Here is a 27084-nt window from a genome sequence, read left to right on the forward strand (position 1 = left end):
TGTATTTTAATATTGAATATTTGTGCCTCTCAATTTTTTTCTAGTGTTAAATGGGCTAGTGATTTGTCTATGTTATTAATTATTTAAAGATCTGGCTTTTGGATTGATTTATTGATTATATAGCTTTTCTACTTTTTGACTTAATTTCTATGTATGCATTTTAAATCCCTTCTTCACATTGACTTTTGTCATACTGCATGTATTACGTAAGTAACAAGTCATATAAATTAAAAAGCGTCTTTTTTTATCAATGTTGAGTTTACCTGTGAAGGAGCTATTAGTTATTGATAATTTAGCATGAATTATTTTAGTCTATATACATTCCTCACCTGTTCCTGGGACTGAATTTAATCTGCTGAGAATTTTGCTGTTTAACAGTTTTGCCAACATTATAGTAAATTATACAAACATTGGCTAAACTAAGCTCCCTGAGTGAGTGGGAGTTTTGATAAAGCAGGAAAAGGGGAAGTTAACTTGGGAAGAGATACAGACAGAGGGACCCATGAAGAATAGGAGAAAGGCCCAAATAAGAACTAGAGAGGACCAAAGACAGATCGTCTGAATATGCAGTGATTTCTATGTAATGAGAGAGGGGAAAATAAGAACGAGGGTCCTGTGCGTGGGAGCAGCCCTCCCTCCCGCGGCGGCCTCCGGGCCTGGCTCTCAGCTGTCCGTCTATTAATAGCTCGTATCTGGAGGCCCTGGAAACCACCAGCCCTTTTGCAGGGGTAAATTTCAGAATCACTGACTTTCGTTGAAATTATGTTTCTCAAATTATTTTGAAAATGTCAAAAGAGTCTGTGATTATTGTTTATTGGGTACTCTTAAGAAAGATTGTACCTAGAGAGGAATACAAATAAGTTACCTCCAAATTTGCTAAACCGTTAGTGTTTAGTAAAATCTCGCATGTTCAGTGTTTAGAGCACTCTACAATCACTATGATGTCTATTTTTAAAATTAGCTAATTGCACTTTGTACATTATTTATTACATTTCTGTTAAGTCTCTCAGTCATCTCCAACTCTTTGTGACCTCCTGTACTGCAGCACACCAAGCTTCTCTGTCCGTGGGTTTCCCGGGCAAGGAAACTAGAGAGGGTTGCCATTTCCTTTTCCAGTGTGTTTTCCCAACCCAAGGATTGAACCAGCATCTCCTGCTTGGCAGACAGATTGTTTACCACTGAGCCACCCGGGAAGCCCATTTATTAGATTACTTGTATGTTATATTAAATATGCATACTCATCATAACTTTGTGCAGTAAAATACATATAGATAGTAAGTTAACATTATCTATGAATTAGTTTAAAAGCCAGATTGACAAATATCGAATGTAGTATTTATGGACAGCACTCCTCTTTCCTGGAGTCATGCTGTTTGCACAAATTTTCTCTAACCTTACAAATTGCCAAATGACCTCGCCTTTCTATGTTGTGTGTTAATTGACAAGATTTTTTTTATCTGATTATCCTTGCAGCTTTGTCTTTATCTTCCTGAATTATCAGTAGAACTTAAATATACTGACTGACTTCTTCCTTGAGAAATAAATAATTGTGGGCTCACATTCAGTTCAGCAAATAATTCTGTACCTACTCTGTGGAAGGGGAAGGCAGTGAGTGTGTCAGGGACCATGCTCAGGTCAAGAGGAGTATGAATACACGATGTGATGGTATTTTCCTCACAGCAATGTTGGCAGTAATGGAAGTACTTGTGCAGCGTCTCCACCTTCCAGTCTGTTCCATAGCACTCCCGCCTGAATTGTGCTGCTCTCAACATAGTGCAGACACGTGTGAAATATGGCTTCATACGTGACTCAGTGTACTTGTTTTCTAGATCTTTCTTAAATTATGACAGTAAGTTAGACTGATATACGTAGAACAGTTTGCTAGAAGTGGTTTATTAGTTTTTAAGGACCAGTCTTGTGTCTTCTCCTAAGAGAAGTTTTCTTTTCTGCCATGCAGATGTGTGTGTTTGGGGATTGGTGAAGGAGTGGGATGTAGTTCAGCATGATGTACTTCTCCTCTGGAAGGAAAAATGCCTTTGTACATCAGAAAATATGTCAAAATGTGGCCTTTGCCTGTGGCTTTAATCAACACATGCCACTGCTGTAACCTGACAGGAACCGAAGACCTGTGAGTCAGACCTGACCCACCCCACCTCCTCTTCCAACCCCCCAGCCTCCCCTTCACATACAGGAAGGAACCTAATCTGCTATGCAGCATGATTATAAACAGTGTCTGGTGGGGCTTCTATTTATAAAGCCTTCATATATCTTTCTCTTACCTTTGTGATGGAAGTTGGGATTGTATTGCTCAGCTCTTGAACCTCATTCATCTAATTTAGCTAATTCTTCTATTAAAATTGTACGTGACTTAAGAAATAGGTACATAGAGTTTAATGAGCACCTTTGATACAGTACTACATGCTATCAAGTATTGAAAATAATATATGCAAGTCTTGTAAAGGCTTATTAATTACAATGATGATATTACTTCATGGGATACTGTTGGTTATATTGAGATTCTAATGGTTAAAGTTTTTGAGTCATTTGAAAATGTTTTTAGTGGCAAATTGTTAAGTATGGAATTACAGGGCCCCAGAATAGGCTAGACACAGAAATAACAAGTTTAAAAATATGTATCACTAGTGCAGAAATCTTCAGCCAGCAGGCTTTATACTTAGTAGTAAAAGTATATGGGTTGTAGAATCAGGCAGACCAGGATCGGAGTCCACCTATTCAACTTAGTAGCTACTTAACCTCAGAACCATTACTTAGCTACTTTTTCTTTTTCTGTCTATAAAAGGAAGATGTAGTAGTACCTACTTCTTAGGAATTGTTGTACAGGTTCAGTGAGATGCCACTGCTGCTGAGAGTAACAGCAGATACTTCTGTAGTCTTTACTGCTGATAAAATACTGTTCCGAGCACAATGCATTTCTCAGTCATTACCTCCTTACAACCACATTGTGTGGGAAACACTGTTAAATCTGGCATTAATGCTAGCAAATGACACAAAAGAATCATCACCAAGAGTTAGCATATCCTTACCACATTCTGGAATGCATTGAAAATTTTACCATTTTTATTGAAATTTAACTTTCACATTGTGTATATTTATATGATATAATTATATAATTTTATATATTTAAAGATTTTAAAACCTTTATATTTTCTTTCTTAAAATTTTATTAATTAAAACTCAAAAGCGAGAGGTAATGATCACCTGTGTTAAAAATGCTTCTCTTTAGAAAAACTATATTTCATTATTTTTTGTTCAAAGGTTGCACACAGCATAGAGATATGGAAATAGATGGGCAGACAGTTGAGATCACTGACACTCATTGTGTTCTACAATTTATAAAGGTCCTGCATTATTCTCTCTGTGTTTCTGATGTGGGAGCTGTGTAGTTTGAAATTAGCTCTGTGGATCCACCAAAGGATAGATCCAGACACACAGGCTTGTGTGTTATCTGAGTTATGATAATTAATATAAGTGATTTTCACTACTTTCTCTCCACTAAGTGACTGTGAAGCAGAAGACAGTGAGAAGGCTTACTGGTCTTTTTTTCCATTTTCGTCAACAAATATATTGCTTTTCTGGATTTTTCAAGTTTTATTCCACTTATTCAAAACACACTTAGGGGAAATTCACAAGGTAACAGTAAAATATATGCAGTCTCTGTGTTTTTGTTATGTGGCTTGTAGTCATCCATACTACAAAGGCAGCTTCTACTGGGGCACAGGGAGGAGTTTTGCTAGAACCCTAGAAAGTGACAGATATTCACAAAGAGGACTTCAGGCTACAGTTGATTCAGATGGAATGAAACAGCTCAGAGTAAAAAGAACTTACTGAAAACTATGAAGCATGCAAGTAAATATTTAAACCATAATATGTGTGTGTGTGTGTGTGTATATATATATGTGTATATATATTTATATGTATATATATATGTGTGTGTATATATATATATATCTTAAAGCCCAATTTTTGGAAAATTTTCAAGCCCCAAATACTCTTAAGTGTACATGTAAATATACAATCTAGAGTTAACCAGACCACCTACAGCCAACAAAATTGATAATAATAAAGCTAAACTAGAGTATATTGTATTAAAAGGCAAGAATAGCATCACTGCAAACCCATGGCCACTGCAAGATACTGAAAGGGTACTAAAACCTCCTTTTAGAAATTAGTAGGAATTTCAGCTATCTATGAATGTCCTCCTGGGTGTTCTTTGGAAGGACTGATGCTGAAGCTGAAACTCCAGTACTTTGGCCACCTCATGTGCAAAGTTAACTCATTGGAAAAGACTCTGATGCTGGGAGGGATTGGGGGCAGGAGGAGAACGGGACGACAGAGGCTGGATGGCATCACCGACTTGATGGACGTGAGTTTGAGTGAACTCCGGGAGATGGTGATGGACAGGGAGGCCTGGAGTGCTGCGATTCATGGGATCACAAAGAGTCGGACACGACTGAGCGACTGAACTGAACTGAACTGATGAATGTCCAAGCACGGTGAGAGCTTTGCACTGAACCAGACCTTCTGTGGCAACCAGGTCTAGTGGACTAAAGAATCAGTTAATCCTCAGGAAACATGAGCTGTGTTCAGATTTTAGTTTGGGGCATATCAATGCCTTTATATACCGTCTCAACTTTAAATGACTTCAGTAAGGCTTTCAGTAGGCTACTAATAAGGAGCCCTGGAAAGTAAAAGCAAGACTAATAGCGTTTTGCATCATTTGTCAGTAAGATCTTTCATTCAAGCGCACACACACCCACACATTTCCCTGGTGCCCATTGGTAAAGAACCTGCCTGACAATGCAGGGAACATAGGTTTGATCCCTGATCCAGGAAGATCCCACATGCTGCGGGGCAACTGAGCCCATGAACCACAACTTCTGCAGCTCTAGCCCCCAGGATCTGCAACTACTGAGCCCATGTGCCGCCACGCCCGAAGCCCACGTGCCCTAGAGACCACGCTCCCCAACAAGAGAAGTCCCAACAATGAGAAGCACTTGTGCCACAACCAGAGCGTAGTCCCCGTCACTGCAGCTGGAGAAAGCCCATGCACAGCAAAAAAGACCCAGCACAGCCAAAAATAAGTAAAATTAGAAACACACACATTTGTATCTCACTCTCAGTTAAATGCTTACTCTCAATGGGAAACGCTTTTCCAGCTGTAGACTGTTCTTTGAGAATCACACTCTTTACCTGTCACATAGGTTCACAATTTACTTTATTCGTGGTATGACTAGAGTAGAAGGAATTCCTATGTTTTAATAGCTACTTAAATGTAAGTTTTCCTTGGATTCGGCAATTCCACCCCTACCAGTGTATCTGACAAATGTATTTAAGGAATGTCCAAAGATGTACTTATAAGAAAATTTATTACTACATTGTTTACAATGCTTAAACACTAGAAAAAAGCTAAATTTTGTCCACAGATGATTGGTTAGATTATGTCTGTACAGTGAAATGCTATGTAGCCATCCAGAGGAAAGTGAGAAAGCTCAATAGATCCTCACGTAGAAAAGTTTCCAGGATATGTTATTACGTGGCCCAAAAACTACATGGCAAAACAGTATAATGTGACCCCATATGTATTTAGATATCCATGCATACATTTATATATATAGGGTTTATATTAAATAAGAGAGTATAAGGTGAGGTCTGTTACTATTAAATAGTATAAAGTATATAAAATGGGTGGTACCAGGTGGTACTAGTGGTAAAGAATCCACCTGCTAATGTAGGACACAAGAGACGACGGTTCGATCCCTGGGTCAGGAAGATCCCTTGGAGGAGGACACGGCAACCCACTCCGATATTCTTGCCTGGTGAATCCCGTGGACAGGATCTGTGCGAGAGGAGCCTGGCAGGCTACAGTCTGTAGCATTGCAAGTGACGTGGAAGCATCAGCAGCATCATGTAAAATACTTAGTATCACATCTGCGTGTGCAGCAGTCGCTCAGTCGTGCCCAACTCTTGGCGACCCCGTGGACTGCAGCCCACCAGGCTCCTCTGTCCACGGGACTCTCCAGGCAAGGGTACTGGAGTGGGGTGCCATTTCCTTCTCCAAGTACCATGTCTACCTAGTGCATAAATTGATTAATAAACCTTGCTGTATTGTTACCTTGAAAGAATGGGTTGAGGAAGGAGAAATTGGAGGAGGGGGCTTTTACTAATTTTACATGTTTTGTATTGTGTGAATTTTTTACAGTGACATTATTACTTTTAAATTAAAACTAGAAAGAAAACTGTTTGCTCTGGGGAACGATCTGGGAAAATGTATTTATTCCAAAATATTAAAGACACAAGACTTGATATTTTTCCTCAGATATGGAAGAGTTCCTAATGTGAGCAGAAGGGTACCTCTGGTACTGTTTTGGACAGAGGGGTCTTCCTCGGGTCTGTCAAAGCAGTTTTGGAGACTTTTGGTTATTAGTTCCTGCCTTGACATACACGTCCCTACTTTTAGATTGTGTTTCTTCTTTTGTGTTCTTGGGTGTGTGTGTGTCTGTGTGTGTTTACATGCATGTCATTTAAGCATTTAGGTGATTATCTTCTTTCAAGAATGATTGGAAATGTTAAGGGAAAAATGGAAAGAACAACTGAAAGTGATTATTGTTTGGCTACATGAACAAAGCATATTTTGTCCCCTTAAATTTTAGCAAGTAAGAATTACCCTGCGGATCGTTGAAAAGAGCTATTCCAGTGATCATATCCAATGAAGTTCTAAATAATTAATCCAATTGGAGTGACTATTACAAAGACTCTGGAGGAAAAATATTGACTGGACTATATTATTTGTTTTGGTTCTTGAGCTGAATTATTCATTCAGAATAATTATATATCTTTATAACGCTGGTGTTAAACTTTACTGAAGTTCATTGAAAAGGTAGAAAGGATGCCCATTTGAAAACTGAACATTAGGTTTCTTTTTTCAGAATGACACATATAAACATTACTTACATATAAACGTCACTTAAATCATGTCTGAATTATGTGGAAATGTGGTTATATTGGGTGATTCTTTCTAAAGTTGGTATGGGATTAATGAAAATGCCTGGACCTAATTGACAACTTGAGAATACTGTTAAACTTGATGTTGCATTGCTGTTTTATTAGGGAAGATGAACTCTTCTCTTAAATGGTAGTACTTGAAAGATTTGAAGCCCTCATTCCACATAAGCAGTATCATATAACATAAGCTTACTATACTGGAGAAGATGTTTGATGGAATGTTTAAGAACACAGAATATGGAGCCAGACTCCTGGGGTTCAAATCGCTGCCCTGCCACTTCCTAGATGGACAAGTGACCTTCCCTGTGTCTTGGTTCCCACTTCTGTAAAATAGGGCTATAAGCAGTAGGCAGTAGATAGATCCTCTGTTTGTACAGTTGCTAAAATGTTGCTGTAAGAATCAAATGAGTTACTCCTTATAAAACACCTGTACATACAATTAAGTGTTCACTAAGCATGGCTACTATTATTTGCCTTTTTTGTGTATCTAGTGAGTGCTGTATGTATGCATGTTATCAAATACATTAGTTGTTTACATTTTACAGTCTAAAATAAACTATTATTGAGTGACAATCTATTTTAAGCACTTCTTAAAATTTCTTTTTACTAAGGTGTAAAAACTGGTTTTTATACTAGTTGGTTTTGATTGATTGTTTCTTGTTTGTATTACAGTTACAAATTATAATACTGTGGTAGAAACAAACTCAGATTCAGACGATGAAGACAAACTCCACATTGTGGAAGAAGAAAGCATCACAGATGCAGCCGACTGTGAAGGCGGCGTGCCAGACGAAGACCTGCCCTCAGACCAGACAGTGTTGCCCGGGAGCAGCGCGCGAGAAGGGAGCGCAAAGAGCTGCTGGGAGGACGATGGTGAGTTCAGTTTTTCTTGTAATATTCTATTATCTGGGTTCTTTTTAAAAAGTGTATTAACTGAAATGATAAACTAGATGATAAGTTTGAAATGAACTACAGTTTATCTTGTTAATCCAGTGATTCCCAACCTTTTTGGCACCAGGGACCAGTTTCATGGAAGACATTTTTCCATGGACCAGTGTGTGTTGGGGGGGCGGGTGTTTCTGGAGGATTCTCCTAAGGAGTGCACAACCTAGATCCTCGCATGCACAATTCGAAGTAGGGTTCACACTCCTTTGAGAATCTAGTGCCTCCGCTGATCTGACAGGAGGCGGAGCTCAGGAGGTGGAGCTCAGGCGGTAACACAGGTGATGAGGAGCGGCTGTAAATACAGATGAAGCTTCCCTCTTTGCCTGCCGCTCACCTCCTCCTGTGCGGCCTGGTTCCTAAAAGGACCGGCTCCTTCTACTTACCAAAAAGTAATTTCTGAAGTAGAATAATAGTTATTTCAACCATACTTGCATTTAGTATATTGATCTATATAATATATTGAATTTTGTTAGTTTTTTATAAGCAGAATCAAGCTTTTCATACACTATCGATATAGTTAAACCTATCTAATTTCATATCATTACCTCAAATGAAGAATCTGCTTAGAAACCAACAAATTATATTTTTGTATTTTTGTTGTTGTTGTTCAGTCACTAAATCATGTCACACTTTGCAACCCCATGGACTTGCAGCTTGCCAGGCTTCCCTGTCCTTCACTGTCTCCCAGAGTTTGCCCAAACTCGTGTCCTTTGAGCTGGTGATGCTATCTAACCATCTCCTCCTCTGTCATCCCCTTCTCCTGCCTTCAATCTTTCCCAGCATCAGGGTCGATTTTCCAATGAGTTGGCTCTTTGCATCAGGTGGCGAAAATATTGGAGCATCATCATCAGTCCTTCCAGTGAATATTCAGGGTTGATTTCCTTTAGGATTAACTTGTTTGATCTCCTTGCTATTCAAGGGACTCTCAAGAGTCTTCTCCAGCACCACAGTTCAAAAGCATCAATTTTTCAGTGCTCAGCCTTCTTTATGGTCCAACTCACATCCGTACAGGACTACTGAAAAAACCATAACTTTGACTATCTGGACGTTTGTTGGCAAAGTGATGTCTCTGCTTTTTAATACACTGTCTAGATTTTGTCACAGTTTGTCTTCCAAGAAACAAGCATTTTTTTTAAATTTCATGGGTGCAGTCACCATCCACAGTGATTTTGGAACCCAAGAAAATAGTCTGTCACTGTTTCTGTTTTTTCCCCATCTTTTGCCATAAAGTGATGGGACTGGATGCCGTGATCTTAGTTTTTTAATGTGGAGTTTTAAGCCAGCTTTTTTACTCTCCTCTTTCACCTTCATCAAGAGGCTCTTTAGTTCCTCTTCATTTTCTGCCATCCATGTCTTCAAAAGTAAATATCATATGAGATCATGCCTCCTAGAAATAATGTAAAAAATGGATATGAGGCCAGTTATATAACTTTACTTTTACTGAACCCATCCTAAGTGCTAGAGATCAGTGTTTTTTTTGTTTTTTTGTTTTTTAGTGCAGGTACACACAGTACCTTTATATAATCTATTCTAGAACACATTCTCCAGAAGGAAGTTAAACATCTCTGACCTGTAGTTTCAAAAGGAACAATATGCAAACGGAATGACTTTGTCCACCTCTCCTAATCTCCACTGTCCCTCAAAGATCATGAGTAGTGATCAGGTCAGTGATTTATTTTCGAAGATTTTTTGTATTTTCTGAAAATAATTTTGTATGAGCCAGGAAACCCAAGTGTTTTTGTACTGTGATCTCTCTATCCTGAGTTTTGAGTTTCTTTTGCTTCTTGAACTTCATACTTTCTGGAAGAGAATATCACAACTAATTCTCGTGTTCCTGGTTGCCTGTGGGATTTGAATCCAGACTATGCCACATAGCAGACCAGAGCCCATGCAGCCCAACTTGACTGCACCCTCCTAGACTTGATTTGAGAGCTTCAATTCTTCTTCAGTTTTTATCTTCCTGACATTTGGACCTTACATTGTCTAAACTCCTGGATTCAATCTGGGTTAGGTGATATTTCTCCTGCTTTTTGTAAATATACTTTTGAAATCAGAGCAACCTGGAAGCTTCTTCTGAGTGACACTTTGCTTTTTTTTTATTTTCTTAAACTTTTCTTATGTAAAATATGAGTAGAGATTAAGGAGTTTTCTGGGCTGGCCCATGTATAAGGTATCTGGGAAGCAGTAAAATAAGGTAATAACTTAATCCCTTATCAACTCTTTTTTAAAAAACTGTGGAGACCTCTGTTTCTAGGGAGATGAAATACATATTTTTCCATGTTTCTCGTGCTAAGTACAGCCAGACCCTCTGGATATTACATGTAGACAAACCCAAGAAGGCTCTGGAAGGGGGAGAGAAGACAGGCAGATTTCCTAGGACCCAAGGAACAACACAGTCAGTAGTGAGTCCCTTGGAGATCAGAACCTCAACACTTGGTCAGAAGAAGGCTGTGCACACCAACTGCTCTAGTCCAGCCACAGGAAGACTGCAGCCCTGCAACCCATGCCCCCCAGTGGGGATCCCAGCCTTTGGCATCCACTGAGCAGAGCACACACACACACACCCTGCCGTGGTGATGTCAGAGACCAAGTAGGGAGATGGGGCGTTGCTCCCCTCTCAGCAGCAGTGACAATGGACACGCCCTGGAAACCACGTGAAACCTGGCCTTCCATTCGCCCTGCCCACAGTGGTGATAGGCATCCTGCCCTCTCCTGCCGGGAAGCCTGGTGAGGACTCAAGGCTTCCACCCTGCACCACCTGTGATGTCAGTGGAAGCCACATGGGGCAGTGATAAGGCACCCTCACCCCCTCAGCCAGAGTGGAATCGGAAGAGCCTGGTGGGGGCCTAGATCCCACCCATTTAGCCATAAAGAGCAGGCCCTCTCCCCAGGCTGGAATAGAGGCTAAGGGAGGAGCCCAGACCTGCCCGCCATGGCCTGGAATGAGACCCTGAACACCTTCCCACAGCAGATCCAGGGTCTCTGTCTGCCGACAGAATAACTGAATGTCCCAGTGAAAGTGAAGTTGCTCAGTCATGTCCGACTCTTTGTGACCCCATGGACTATAGCCTGCCAGGCTCCTCAGTCCGTGGAATTTTCCAGGCAAGAGTACTGGAGTGGATTGCCATTTCCTTCTCCAGGGGATCTTCCCAACCCAGGGATTGAACCCGGGTCTCCTGCATTGCAGGAAGATGCTTTACTGTCTGAGCCATCACGAAAGCCCCAAGTGTCATTCAAAATTCACTCACTGGAAAATTTCAACTGAAGTAGAAAAGACAGTCAACAAACACCAGCACTGAGGCGACAAAGATGCTACAATTACCTGACACGGAGCGTCATGATAAAAGTGCTTCAGCTCCCAATCGTGAGCATGCTTCAAATGAAAAGATACAGTCTTCACAAAGAAATAAAAATATAAGGAAGCATCAGATGGAAAATTTAGAACTGAAACATACAATGACTGAAATTCAGAGCCTCAGCACACAGACTCCATAGCCATGTGGGAGGACACAGGAGGAATCAGTGATGTGGCAGTGGGGACTGGAGCCTGCGTGAGCCCGTGTGAACAACAGAGCCAAACTGCAAAATGGAGCTGAGCCTGAGCCACTCCTCTGGGTGCCATGTGCCTGTCATCAAAATTCCAGGAAAACAAGATGAGCCTGAAAACTTACTCCAAGAAATAATGGCTGAAATTTTCCCAAATGCAGCAAAAAGACAGGATCCTGCATCCCAAACAGGATAAATCCAAGGAGACCTAGGTCATGGTGTATCATAAGCAAACTAAAGCCAATGAAAGAATCCTGAAAGCAGAGAAGGGAGGTACATATACCTTTAGGGGGAAACAGTTTAACTGCCAAAAATTTCTCATAGGAAATCACGGAGCCAGATGGAAACAGGAGACCTCAAATGCTAAAGAAAAGAATTGTCTTGCACGTGGAAGTGTCTTCTCATTCCTTTGGAAGCGGGAATACATGCTACATTAAAAAAGGAGTTCTCAGGGCTGCCAGCCTTACAGTAGAAGTTGAGTAGTAGTATATTTCTCCTGCATTAAAAAAAAGTCAACCCTGGGATTCTGTATCCTGAGAAGAGATCTTTCAAAGATGAAGAAGAAATCAAATGAAGGAATACAGAGGGGGTTTGTCCCCAGCACACCTTCCCTAAACGAATATCTGAAAGCAGCCTCTGAATAAAAAGGAAATGACAGAAAAGAAATCTTGGGCCATCAGGAAGGAAGAAAGCACAATGATGAGAGTGAACATATGGCCACATGCATATCCTTTTTTTTCCAGATTTTCTCAATTATGTGTGATGACAAAGTGGAAAACATGAGTAGGGGTTGATACAATGAATAAAATGGAGCAAACGTCAATACTTTCTAATTTGTATTGTGTATGAGCTCCCTCAAGTTGTATTTGGCCAAATCTTATGATAAATTTGATACCCAAGTCATAGGGGATTAAGAGTTGCACATTAATTCCTACCTGAACATAACTGTTAGTTCATTTGAGCCACAGTTGTTTAGTGTACATTGTTTAGAGAACATGCTACGAAGATAGTGAAAACTAATTAAAACTGCTCTGAAAAATAAGCCCTCAATTTGAAGATACATTGATTTCATAAACAAACTACATAAAGTTCTAGTTCTGGGCTTTACCTCACCTAGTTAAATAAGTGCATAAGGTTTATGTGTGTCACACCATGTTCAAAACAGTCTTGCCTGACCAATGGAACAAGCCAGTAAACGTAAAACCATTCCTCTGGTAAACAGTGGGAGTTTAAAATTTCATCTGCGAAAAGATGCACAGCCGATTTGCAGCCCTGCCCAGGGATGCAAGGCAGCCCAGACTTTTTGCTGGACTATTGGTTCAGAATCCTCTGTAAATTAATTTAACTTCATGAATATCCAGGTTAGTAACTTTTAATGGTTCAATCAGTCGGTTACAATTAACCGGCCTTTAATCATGCATTCCACTGAAATTTTATGTAATGAAGCCTCAGATCCAGAGCACTTCTACCCTTGAATCGTTTTATGACTCTTCAGGATGGTCCTTGTGGCTGAATTTGAAAAATTATCTGTCACATTGGACCTGGTTGACCAAACCAGCCTGCTCCTGGAGCAGAAACTGAGCACTTGAGTTTGCGACCAGAGGAGCCGGCACCCAGGGGCAGATGGCCCCCTGCCTGGTCCCCTTAGCTTCTGTTCTTTCGGGAGACCTGGCTCCACTGCTGCTCCGTGTTCTTTACTTTTTGGTGCATCCTATTAATCAACCACTACCCAAGGTAAAACAAGCAAAAAACCAAAGAAGGAAAGCTACAGGAGCCACACTGTCTATGCCAATTGGTTTCCTTAAAGACTAAGAAAAGGGGGAACGGTAAAGAAAGCAGGCAATGACATTCAGCTGTGGCAGAGATCAGCACATGAAACTGGTACAGATTTGCAACCAGAGTACAAATTGTCAGTCTTAAGTGTACTGGGAAATATTATATGCTACCAAAATGTTAATTATGCCATAAATGCCTTTTAAAATCTTACCTGTGAATGAAGTCTCAAGTTAGGATCAAGTTCTTAGAAGGATTAAAGAGAAGCAATATTTTCATTATAAAACTAAATAAACTAAGACATGTTCACATCTAAGGATGAGATTTCTAGATTCATTAAGTCCTGTTGTCTTAAAAGACTTACAAACTTCACTTTTTTTTTGGTAGGAAATATAGTGTACCTTGGCAGTGTTCCAGCATATCATACTTATCTGACAAGAGCTTCTTGTGGTTCAGCCCAAAGCTGTCATGCTTGTGTCAGTTAAACGTTTTTAGATATATATGCTCTTTCAGGACACCTGTTTCATAGACCTTTTACCCTTTTAGCTTTTAAAAATTACATGAAAGTAATTCAATGGTATACAGTATCATTTAATAGACTGGCTATTTCTTAATGCCTTAAAATGATCCCAAGTAAGAGTGATTTAACCATTTTTCTGACTTGAAAATTTTTGACCTCTATAGAAATGCACATGTTGACAAAAATGCCAAGTCAATGAAAACTTCTTTAAGGTAAAAACATATAAAAGTCTGATCTTACAGTTGTAGCAATAAAGCTTTTTTGAATAAAAGTTATAATAAAATGGCAGCTTAGACAGTAAAGAATCCACCTGCAATGCAAGAGACCCAGGTTTGATCCCCGGGTCAGGAAGATCTCCTGGAGAAGGGAATGGCAACCCACTTCAGTATTCTTGCCTGGAGAATTCCATGAACAGGGGAGCCTGGTGGACCACAGTCCACGTGGTCGCAAAGAGTTGGACACGATTAAGCAACTAACACTATAATAAAATACAATAAACAATCTATGCAAAGAATGCCTCCATCACTAAATAACTCAGTATTGAACCAAATTATCCTTGTCTCAAGATTTAGCCTGACCTACCCTTTAGAACCTTTTTCAACCAAAGGTGGTGTGTGATGTGGAAAAGCTCACCATGCGGCTTCTCATCTTCTTTGTATTGCTGTGTCCCCTGAGCATCACTTTTGCATCTATAAGATGAAAAAACTGGGCCGGATGACCGCAGAGGTCTTATTTTAGCTCTGCTCATAACGGGATCCAACTCCATTTGCACTAAATGTGCAGCACTAACATTTGAGTGACTCTAAACGCCTAAGCATTATGAGGTGGCCCAGGGGGAGGAGTCTGGGCTCTACCTACAGTGGGAACCCCAGCTGTGCCCACTGCCTTCCTGAAAAATCCCAGCCAATCAGACGTGTGCCTGGATGGAGAGCAGTGTGTACAGCTCCTGTGTCGTCAGCTCTACAGCACATGTTCCAAGTATTGATTTCCAAGTTACTTAGGTTCTTGTCTTCCCCACCCGCTTCAGTGTGTCATGTAATTCATTTGTAATACAGCTAGGTTCCCTTGCTAATGTCTGTATTTCATTTTGTATTCTGTCTGCTGGGTGATTTATTTGGGGGAGGAGGTGGTTTGTTCTGTCTGTAAAGGTTCAGAAAGACACACTCAGAAAAGTGTCACACACCCATTCCTGTCCCCGTTTTCCCTAATAAAAATGCTACTCACAGAAGACTCCATAATTTTGAAACTACTTTATGTGTATAGTATACTCTGAAATTGAACAAATAAGTAAATATGTTGAGGATAAGGAGACCCAGGTTTCTCACTGTCAGCAGTGAGACAGGGGAAGAAAGAAGGCTGGGATAAACCCTGTGGTGTCTGATTGGAATCAGAGGTATTCGTGTGACCTCATGGTTCTTAATGTCTATGAAGACAAATAAAAAAGTACACACGCCTACGTGCAGCTGTTAGTGCACATACGTGTCTCCCAGCTCTGTCTGCTGAGAAGGCAGGGCGGCAGTGACAGACAGTAGCAGTAAGCGTATCCAGTGCCCAGATCTGTGGAGCGACTGTGGCAAGGCTCCTTGCAGAAATGACTGATTCTGGAACCAAGGGAGAGAAAATGTAAGATAAGCCTGGAACATGAGTAAGAAAGGGCTAAAAAAAATTTATGAAGGCATATCAAGAAACACAAGAGCTAACTTAAAGGAACTCCCCATGGCCAAATCTAGAACAATTTTGGCAGCAAAATAAATGGTAGTATTGGATTATAATCTATGAAGTGAAATAAATATCAGTGCATCCATATGGATATAAATACTTAAATACATGGAGGAGAAGGGAAAGCTCTTCCTTATAGTATAATTCTAGTTGTAAATTAAGAAATAATCAGGGGAGTGGAAAATCACCATTAGGCAAACACCTTGGTAATTGTTGTGGGCAAGAGCCATCAATGGGTACTAACGTTAGTGGGTGCCGATAACATGAGAAAAAAGATATGTGCCTAATCTCAAAGTATTTTCCCACCAGATAATTATAAAGAAAGGCATAATAACTGCTGTAAAGAAACCTGACAGCATCTTAACCAGGTGATGAAGGTTAATGCCACCTTCATCAGGTCATGCTGACACCATGCCTTGACTATTATAAATAGTGCTTCAGTGAACATAGGAGTACAGATATTTCCTGAGATAGTAGTTTCTTTTCCTTCAGATATATACTCAGAAGCAGAATTTCTGGATCACATGGTAGTTCTGTTTTTAATTTTCTTGGGGCACCTCCATACTATTGTTCATAGTAGCTGCACCAGGTTACATTCCAAACAGTGCACCAATTCCCTTTTCTCCACATCACCAACACCTTGTCTGTTTGATGACAACCATTCTAACAGGTGTGAAGTGGCATCTCATTATGGTTTTGATTTGCATTTCCCTGATGATAAGTGATTTTGAACACCTTCTCATGTGTATTTCTTTGCCATTTGTATGTCTTCTAAACAAAAAAAAGAAAGAAACAGTCTATTCAGGTCTTTGGTGTGTGTGCTCAGTCACTAAGTCATGTCTGACTCTCTGCGACCCCATAAACTGTAGCCTTCCAGGCTCTTCTGTCCATGGGATTTCCAAGGCAAGAATACTGAAGTGGGTTGCCATCTCCTCCTCAGGGAATCTTCCTGACCGAGGGATCAAACCCACATCTCCCACATTGGCAGGTGGATTCTTTACCACTGAGCCACCAGGGAAGCTCATTCAGGTCCTTTGCCCATTTTAAAATCATTATTTGCTTTTTTACTATCAAGTTGTAGAAGTTCCCTGTGCATGTTGAATATTAACCCCTTTTCATTTGTATGCTTTGCAGATGCTTTCTTCTGCCACACAGTTTGCCTTTTCATTTTGTTGATCATTTCTTTTGCTGTGCAGAAGCTTTTTCAGTTTGATGTATGCCTTTATTTTTATTTTTTTACTTGTGCTTTGGTGTCATATCTAGAAAATCACTGCCACGATCAATGTCAGGGAGTTTTTTCCCCTGTGTTTTCTTCCAGGATTTTTATGGTTTCATGTCCCACATTGAAGTCTTTAACCTGTTTCAAGTTAATGTGTGATAGTGATACGAGATAGGAGTCTAGCTTCATTCTTCTACATGTGACTGTCCAGTTTTTCCAACACCGTCGATTGAAGAGACCACCTTTTGCCTATTGAGCTTTCTTGGCTCCCTTGTCAAGTATTAGTTGACTTCAGTAATTACATGGGTTTATTTCCGGGCCTTTGATTCTTTTCCATTAGTCTATGTGTTTTCAGTGCCAGTACCACATGTTTTTATTACTATAGTTTTATAGTACAGTTTGAAATCAGGAAGTGTGATACCTCCAGCTTTGTTCTTATTACTCAAGATTGTTTTGGCTATTCAGGATCTTTTGTAATTTCACATAAATTTTAGCATTTATCATTTATTTTCTATTTCTGTAAAAAATGCTATTGGAATTTAGATGGGGATTGCATTGAATCTACAAATAGCTCTGGGTAGTATGGATATTTAACAGTATTAATTCTTCTAGTTCATGAACACAAAATATCTTTCCACTTACTTGTGTTTTCAATTTCTTTCATCAGTGTTTTACAGCTTTTTAATGAAATTGTGTTTTAATTTATTTTTTAATTGCAGGAAAATTGCCTCACAGCATTTAGTGCTTTTATTTCCTTGGTTAAATTTATTCGTAAGTATTTTGTTAGTTTTGATGCTATTGTAAACAAGATTTCATCTATTTATTTATTTCTATTTCATATGGTTTCACTATATAGAAATGCAACTGATTTTGAATGTTGTTTTTTTTTTAATCTGTATAGGTATTCTTTGATTTCTTACATTAGATTTTTATAGTTTCAAAATGCAGATCATTAACATGTTTTGAGAGACTTAAACCTCTTTCTTTCATTTTTGAAGGGAAAAACTATTGTGAATATTTTATTTTTAAGTTTCCATTTGTTCATTCTCATTCGGGTTACATGATTGGGCAATATGATTGATTTTTGTTTGTTGCCCTTGTATCCTGCAGACTTGCTAGTTCTAAACAGTCTTTGGAGATTCTTAAGATTTCTATGTAGACAGTCTTCTTTTCAAATTGGGGTAGTTTTTCTTCCTTTTCTAGTCTGTATACCATTTATTTCTTTTTATTAGAAAATGCCAGGAGTGGTGAGAGTGGACATTTTCCCAATCTTAGAGGGAATTTAAAGTATAATGTTAACTGTGGATTTATTGTAGATGTTCTTTATGAAACTATTCTCATTTCTAGTTTGTTGAGAGTTTTCATCATGAATAGATGTCAGATTTTTTCAATGCTTTTTCTGTGTCAGTTGATATGATCATGTGGTTTTGCTTCTTCAGCCTGTTAACACAGTGAAATGCATTAATGGACTTTCCAATATTGAACTAGCTTTAGATTATCTGGAAAGCCCCTCTGAGTCATTGTGTTTTCATATATTGCTGAATATGACTTGGTAATTTTTTGTTGAAGAGTTTTGTGCCAGTGTTGATGAGAGATACTGGTCTATAGGTTGGTTGGTTTGTTTTTTGTAATATTGTAACATGGTTTTGGTATCAAGGTAATATGGGCCTCATAAAATTAATAGGAAAGTCTTCCTTTCTCTTCTGTTTTCTTAAAATATTATTTAAATTTAATGCTGTTCAGTAAATGTCTGGTAAAACTTAAAGTGGAAACCATGTGGACCTAGAATGTCTATTATTTAGGGGAGAAGATTTTAAACTACAAATTAAATTTTTAAAACAATTATAGGAATATTCAGATTAGCCATTTGGTCTTGGATGACTTGCAGTAGTTTCTAGTTTTTGAGGACATAGTCCATTTAAAAGTTTTCAAATTCATGTCTGTTAAGAGATGTTAACCTTACCAGACTGCTTTAAGGAAAATAGCTCACAATTACATAGCACTTACTGAGTGTCTGGTACAATACTAAGTACATACTGTAGTGATTTTATCTTCACAACTACCCTAACTACTGTTGTTATCCTCCAAATTTATATTTTATAAACTGGTTATGAACTGCCTCACAGATTTCATAATGGACATATAAAACTTTTCATTTAAGTGTAATTACAAACAACCTAATTTCTAGCACATTAAAAATGACATTTTTAAACACCATTCATATGTGAAATCCATAGCAATTTAATACCTTAATTTAATACTTCCATTTAAAAAAAAAATGAATAAGCTCTTCTTTTAAGAGTCAGAAATGTATATCTTAATGTTTACTTCTTGAACTCATAGCCCTTTTAATATCTTCTGGCTCTGCAGTGATCCCCTTTTCATTCCTGATATTAGAAATTTATAGCTTCCCTCATTTTTTGTCAGTCTTTCTTAATGTCTGTCATTGTTTTTGGTCTTTTTTTTTTTTAAGCAAAGTCTTTATTTTCAAGAAAAAAGTACATTCTCATATCCTGTTCTTGTCATATGTTTTAATTACTTCCAGTGGAACCAAAGCCTCTTGAACCCCTTTCAGTGTCATCTAAAACTTGAACTTCCTCTATTTCTGGGTAAAATATCCGTTCACAAGTGAGCTGTGCAATTCAAACTTTTGACTTCAAACTTCTCTTTGCCAAAATTAAACAGGACAACACCAACATTCCCTCTATAATATTCATCTATGACACCAGCTCCTACATCTATGAAGGGTTCTGCTGCCAAGCCAGAACGAGGAGCCACTCTTCCATAGCACCCAGAAGGAAGGGCTATCTGAATGTCAGCTTTCACAAGCACTGTCTCCATCGGTGGTACTGGGTAATCATAGGCACTGTACAGGTCGTAGCCCGCAGCACGCGCGGACCCCTTGGTTGGGGCTGTGGTGTGCTCTGAGAGCCGGGCAAAGCGGAGACGCATATCGCCCGCCTCTGTGGCCCGGGCCCGCTTGCTGGGGGAGACGACTTGTGCCTCTTAAGAGCAGGGCATGGCAGCATAGAACATGCGCATAAGAGGGAGCAGGGGGAACGAGAGAGAGAGGGAGAGCTGTTTTCGTCTTTTCAAAGAACCTTTTACCATTTTCTCTATTATTTTTTCACTTTTATTGATTTCTATTCTTAATACTTCTGAGTTTATTTTTCTCCTCTTCTGCTGTTTACCATGGTAGCACAGAGTTTTGATTTGAGTCCTTATTTTATAACATAGGCATTTAATAATGTAAATTACCCTTTAAGCAGTGTTTTTGGTACATTCCACAAATGTTGATATTTTGGTTTTTATTTTTCTCTTTGACCCATGGATTCCTTAGAAGTATGTTAATTTCCAAAGTGTTCAGAAGCTTTTTCCTCTTTCTCCTACATATCTAGTTTATATTCATTATGCTAAGAAAACATACTAGGCTGGCCAAAAAGTATGTTGTTTTGGCCAGCTCAGTACTTTAAATTATATTTAATTTGTTAAGTTTTGTTGTATGATCCTGGATGTGATCTGTCTTCCTAAAACTTTTATGTGCTTTTAAAAAGTACCAGGTTGAATGTTCTATAAATGTCAGTTGGTTCTAGTGGTTGTGAATGCTGCCTGGTTCTTTGTATTGTTGCTGACTTTTTCTCTGCTTGTTCTGTCAGTTAATGTGAGGAGGAGTATTGAAGTCTCCAGTTACAATCATAGATCTGCTTTCTGTTCTCTCAGTCTCCTGATTTGAAGCTTTGCTAGTTTCACACATATTTAAGATGGTTATATCTTCTTGGTGAATGGACTTATCATTATAATGTTTCTCTATATCTCTGGTAATTTTCTTAGCTCTAAAGTCTACTTTAATGTTAAAATAATCACCCTATTTTTTTTTTCATTAATGTTTGCATGGTATATCTTTTTCTATCCTTTTACTTTTAACATACCTATATCATTATATTTGAAATTACTTATTTGTAGAGAGCTATAGATGGAGCCTTGTTTTTAAAATCTGTCTCTTAATTGGCTTGTTTAGACCATTTATATTTAATATAACTTTTGGTATTTGGATTTAGGTTTATAATTGTATATTATTTTTCATTTTTTTCATTTTTCTATTCTTTTCCTGTCTTTTTTGGACCATTTGAATATGGCTTAGTATTCCATTTTCACTTATTTATTTCATTTTTGACTGTATCTCTTTGTAGTGATTTTTTTAGTAGTTGCTCTATAGAATTTGAATGTTACACACTTTTCACAGTCTACTTAGAATCAATATTTTACTACCCCAAGTGAAATACAGAAACCTTGCACCCACATGGATGCCATTGCCCTCCTTCCTTTATATTGTAGTTGTATATGTAGTTGTCATTTCTTATATTCTCCTTCATTCCTGACATTTCAAGTTTCCCTCTAATATCATTTCCCCTTCTTTCTGAAGATCTTCCTGTAGCAATTCTTTTAGATAAGGTCTCCTGGCCATGAACTCTGCTAGCTCTCTTTTATCTACGAATATCTTTCTTTTACCTCCAGTTCTGAAGTATGTTTTCACTGAATGTAAAATTTAGGGTTGAGAGACTTTTATTTTCTTTTAGCACTTTAAAACATTCCATTTCCTTATGGAATCCTAAATTCCTAATGATAAATTTACTGTCAGTTCAATCATTGTTCCCTTATATTACATTTTCTCTTACTCTTTTCAAGTTTTGTTTTTGTTTTTGTTTTTGCTTTCAGAGTTAGTTTGATGATATGGGCCTAGGTTTGGAGGGCTTTACCCTGCTTGAGATTCAGTTAACCTCTGAACCTATTTATTTGTGTCTTCTGTTAAATTTGGGAAGTTTTTAGACATTATTTTTTCAAAAATTTTTTTTCTATATCATTCTCTTCTCTTTCTGTGACTTCAGTGACATGAAAGATACTTCCTTATTATCCTGTACATCTAAGACTCTCTTAGTCATTTACTCTGCTTTTCAGACTAGAAAATTTTCATTGATCTGTCATCAAGTTCACTAATCTTTCCTCTTTCATCTCTATTTTACTATTGAGCATATCAAGTGGGTTTTTTAATTTTTTGTTATTGTATTCTTCTGAAGTTTTATTCTGATTCTTTTTTTATAGTTTCTATTTGCTGATGCAAGTTTGCTGAGACTTTCCTTCTACTCCTTTCAAGAATGTTCACCCTTAACTTCTTGGAGAACCTTTATAAAAGCTGTCCTGTAATTTCAACACCTGTGTTATCTCAGTGTTGCCACATTTTCCCACAGAAGCTGTGGTTTTTCTTGGTTCTTTGCATGCCAAGTAATTTTGGATTGTATCCTGAACACTTTTGAGTATTATCTTATGAGACCCTTGTTGTTATTTAAATCCTGTGGAGAATTTTTGTACTTCTGGTTTAGCAGGCAATTCAGTGTATCAGGCTGTCAGTTCCAGCCAGCTTTTTGTGGGTTGTAGTCCCAATATAAGTTGCATTTTCAAGCCTTTGCAGTGCTCTTCAGATCTGTACCATGTGGAGTAATGATCTTATCCGACTCTTCAATTCTCAGAGTCTGTGATCAGATCCACATGAGGGACACTTGGGATGCACCCAGGGGTCCACAGACAGCTCTGTGCAGTTGCTTCCCCATGCTCCTCCCGCTCAGTGGTCTCCTCAGTATTTCCGGCTCCTCAGGACTCTCCTGTTCAGTCTTCTGTCCAAAATGCTGGGACTTTACTGCCGTACCTTATGCATACTTCCTGCAACTATGACCGTGAGAAGAGCTGCAGGAAGATGGGCAGAGGGAGTTCAGTGGACACACGTACCACCGTCTTCAGGCTCTGCTCCTTCAGCTGGAGGAGAAGGTGCCCCTCCCTTGGCTTTTAGGTACCTGGGGGCCCCTGCTTTCACCATGGTCTCTCCCACTGTGGGTTGACCTGGGGGCTGGGACCCAAAATGAAAGATGGAAAAATGCATGTTTCTCCCTTTCCTGCTCCCTAAACTGGAGGGCTTTTCTAGCATGCTTCTTCCATGCTTCAGTGTCCACATCCAGCTTTTGAACCACCCTGAACCCAGGCTGCGGTGGGTGGAATCACTTCCAGCTCAGTGGCCCCCTCTTCTTCCTCTGCCTGCTCTGGTTCACCTTCCAGAGTCTTCACACTGCCCCTCCATGCATTCTCCCAGGTGTTGTAGCTGTGTCTGGTGGGACATACAGGTAGCCTATCTCCATCTTCACCAAAGCTGACTTCAGGCATGTTTTTCATTTACCATTGTCTACATTAACAGGTTTTCCTGGAGGTTGTGAATTATATTTACTGGGAGGTTGATGGACAATTATACCAAAAATAGATTGATACATATGTAGAACCTAATGGATATAAGAAGGAAAAAGATGGAGTTGTCTGGAAACATACTTAAAAAGTACACAGTGAAACAAACATTCCATCCTTAATCAAAGTTTGAATACTTGATGTTTGCATTAAGGAATTTCTCAGTGTTTGCTTTTTGGACAGTTGCTGTAATAGGTTTCTCTCCTGTAACAGGGACAGTGGGGTGGGGCTAGCAGAGAGCAGGGTCAGGGAAGACTTACAAACTGAGAGACAGGTGAACCGAGCTTCAAAGAAGTCAGATTAGTAGCAGTTACTCAGATGAATGGGTAACAGCATTCTAGCAGAGAACACAGATTTAAGAAAAAGGCAGGTCTAAATGGGCTTGGTGTGTGTGTCATCGAGAAAAAGACAGGAGCAGAAAAGGAGAATCTGACTCCTTTAGCCACTCACTGTGCCTTCTTAGCCATTGCTACAAAATATCCCCACAGAAATATGTGTAATTGTTAGAAACCCCTTGTTATTAATTTCAGAAATGCAAGTTTTAGAATTTAGAATATGTGTTAAATTATCTATCCTGTACTTTGAATTATCTTATCTCGCCATTGATAGTAGGCATCTGCATCTCTAATTAAAATCAACTGCATCTGTCATACTTGTTTTTACTTACTAGGAATTTCATTCTTCAGCAAAATGAACAGGTGCTGTCTACTTTGATATAAATGTGTGCTATTTGCCTTTGACTTTTTTAAAGTAAACTTTCAATTTGAGATAATTACAGATTCACAAACAATTCATAGTTTTAAATTTACAAATAATACAGGGCGTCTGTGCACCTTTTACCCAGTTTCAAATGGTAACATCTTACAGAACTGTAATACAGTATTGTAACCAGGATATTAATGTTGATACAGGTGAGATGCAGAGCATCCATGACCACAGGGCTCCCCACTTGCCTTCAAACAATCTGTCCTCTCCTCCTTTCCCCTCCTCCCCATCCTTAACCTTGGCAGCCACTAAGCCACTATTCTCCATTTTTGTAAGTTTGTCATTTCGTTAATGTAATATAATTGGAATAATGCAGTATGTAATAACCTTTGGATTGGCTTTTTTCACTCTCCAAAATCGTTCGGTGACTCATTGAAGTTGTATTTATCAATAGTTTGTTCCTTTTTATTGCTGAATAGCATTTCATGACTTACTTCAGCTATCTTTTGCCATTCTTTGAAAAACTGAAGTCTTGTTACTCTGGAGTTTGTCCTTTAGATACTTGCTTTGGTATTTAGACTAAAAGCCAAACCCTCAGGAGCACTCTGGTTTTCCTTCCTAAGTTGCACTTAGATTGGTCAGTCATAATATGTTGACATTATAAGGTCTTATAGGAGAAAAAAAATCTTAGGAATAAGTAGATTCAGTTACTTTATTCCTCTTATATTTCTTAAAACTAGAAGTAAGGTCAGAACACATTACAGAGAATGCTGCTTGAGAAATACTTAGAACAGTCCCTGTTCCAAGATGCCCTCGTGCTGGTCCCTGGATGGAGTGGGGAGGGACTACTGCAGGCAGTGATTTTTGGCAAGAGGAGGGTACCCACCTGACCGCCCAGCGCGAGCACCATTTCTGTTTCATTAGTTGACATGATTTTAGTTGTTGAACAAAAATTCTGCCCCCAATAAAAAGGGGATGATTGGAGCCTTCCAGGTTTCAAACTGTGGTAAATAAGCATGGGACCAGATTCTGACATGTTACATTCTCATGTAAGTAGCCTGGATTTCACTCCAGCAGAAGGAGTAATTTAATTGAATTGCAGACAGTGTTTAAGTTAGCTTTAACTGCAAGCAGTAAAATTAATAAGGTCCAAAATAACATTTAAACTTTAAAATCAGTGATACTGTGGGCTTTCCTGGTGGTCCAGTGTTTAAGACTCTGCGCTTCCACTGTAGCGGGCATGGGTTCAGTCCCTGGTCGGGGAAAGTTCCACATGCCATGTGGTACTGAAGAAAAAAAAAGAAACAAAAACTCCAAAATAAATAACTAAAATCAGTGTTAGCTTCCACCTTAGCAAGTCCTAGCTCAGCCTGCTTCGGTTTTCATGTGAGGAGAAACAGTGAACACACATATGCAGTAATAAATATATTGCTATCATAATTACCCACTTGGCACACTGTTTATTATTTTAGGTTAAGTAGATGCTTTGGAGGAAGAGAAAAAAAATAAACATTGGAGACTTTCAGATGCTTAGCAAATACCAGTGTTTATCATAGAGTATTGTTAACATTTGACCGGGGATTTTTAAATTGTCATTTTGCTGATAGCAGATATAAAATGAGAATTCTTCAGCAGAAGTTAATCTCATCATTATCCACTTCAGACAGTGTTTTTTATGCTGATCTAAAGAGGTTTATGCATATTTTAACTATCACATAATGATCATCTTTAAGTAGTAACATAAAAGTTAATGAGTATAGAAAATCTGCCAAATAAATCCACCCTGTAATCCAAGACACTTATAGAAATACATGCTTTAATGTGAGCACAGATTTTACTTGATTAGTGCTCTATTTCTCAATTCAATTATCAAACTTGAGGAAAATCTGAATCAAGATTTTTGATTGACATATTCAATGGGATTTGATGGGAGTGCAGATAACTACACAGTGTTTTAGCGTGACTTTGTAAGTCTTCTGATCATAATTACATTATATACTCTGAAAGCAGTTTTTAACTTCTAATCTTTTGTATGTGCACAGGTTCTTAATAAACTACTCAATAAATAAAATGTACCTAAATATATAAAGTTTACTTTCTGCTTGCCTAAATAATGTGCATGTTGACTCTGATCTTATCAGCTCATTACAAATATATAAGTGTCAGAGGTGGATAATGTGTGTTAGTCGCTCAGTCGTGTCTGACTCTCTGTGACCCTATGGACTGTAGCTCTTCAGGCTCCTCTGTCCATGGGATTCTGCAGGCAAGAATACTGGAGTGGGTTGCCATTCCCTTCCCTTCAATCCCTGGGATTGAACCCATGTCTCCCGTGTTGCAAGCAGATTCTTTACCATCTGAGTCCATCTGAGCCCCAGAGAAGGTGGATAATAGACATCTAAAATATTTATTGGCACCACTATTATCATTTATTACTGCTTACTAGTAGTTACAATCATGAAGAGAGTGAAAGAAAAGGTATAGTCCTTAGCTGTTTGCTCTGGGCACACTGCAGGTTGTCAGGGACTCTGTCTATAGTGAGATAAGCCAGGGTGGAGGAGAGAGCGGGTTTTAGAGCCATTCAGACCTGCATTCATATTCCACCACCCAGTAGCTGTGTGTCCTTAGGCAGGTTCTGTAACCTCTTCAAGCCTCATGTTTTGGTGGGATTTTTTAATTTATAAAGAGAGTTTGAAGGTTAAAGGAAATGAGTTGATAAAGCACCTGGCACAGTGCCCAGCACATAGCAATTTGTGCTTCAGGGAAGAGATGGAAAAGGAATCCTACTGCCTGTAGGTAGAGCACCTCTCCTAAAAAAACATACCATTAATAAAATCTAGTATGTGTATAATTCTAATATATGTAGAAGTCCAGAATATAGAAACATTTTCACTCATTTTGCTTCTCTAAACTATCTCTATGAGTTTTGTGAAACTGCTTAATTTCTTTAAAAAGCTTTAGCTTAGTAGGACATGTTACTGTATTTACACAAGGCGGGGGGGGTGGAATCCAAATCAAATATAACCTAAAAGTTTCCTTTTCAGATTTATAGAAGTTAAGTGTTGGTGAGAGGGGGGATCTGTTTTAATGCTTTTGTTCTTTGATTTTTAGCAGGAAAGGAAGGACAAGAAATCCTGGGGCCGGAAGCTCGGGCAGATGAAGTGGGATGTGCAGGTACTCTTGCCTTTTTCTCAAGCACTGTCATCTTTGAACTGCCTTTTGTGTGACTGGTTTTTGCATTTGTGGGTCCTGCATTTAATCTGTTTCCTCCTCTTTATCTTGCCCTCCTTTAAATGTTTAAGTACCTAGGCATATGGGGCACTGTATGAAAAATTAGATGTTTATGTTCTTT

The 27084-nt window shown here is 38.8% G+C and overlaps 1 protein-coding gene, 1 non-coding gene and 1 pseudogene across 7 annotated transcripts in view; 2 read left to right on the plus strand and 1 right to left on the minus strand.

The window, feature by feature from the left end:
* Positions 1-27084, plus strand: part of ZEB1 (zinc finger E-box binding homeobox 1) — a 198414-nt gene that overhangs the window by 136487 nt on the left and 34843 nt on the right. For 4 of the 6 annotated variants that reach the window (XM_025264296.3, XM_025264298.3, XM_044928062.2 and 1 more), the window contains exons 2-3: positions 7696-7896; positions 26844-26906. In XM_025264296.3, the coding sequence (XP_025120081.2) occupies positions 7696-7896; positions 26844-26906 (264 nt within the window). The remainder of the gene's footprint in view (positions 1-7695; positions 7897-26843; positions 26907-27084) is intronic. The other 2 variants (XM_025264297.3, XM_025264299.3) reach the window with 1 other exon arrangement.
* Positions 11896-12018, plus strand: LOC112578969. Its single transcript, XR_003103407.2, has one exon. It is a non-coding gene; the product is annotated as a small nucleolar RNA U109 (small nucleolar RNA).
* On the minus strand, positions 19206-19766 carry LOC102404041 (annotated as a pseudogene).

Source organism: Bubalus bubalis, chromosome 14, assembly GCF_019923935.1.
Source record: "Bubalus bubalis isolate 160015118507 breed Murrah chromosome 14, NDDB_SH_1, whole genome shotgun sequence".
In the NCBI taxonomy this organism is placed as follows: Eukaryota; Metazoa; Chordata; class Mammalia; order Artiodactyla; family Bovidae; genus Bubalus; species Bubalus bubalis.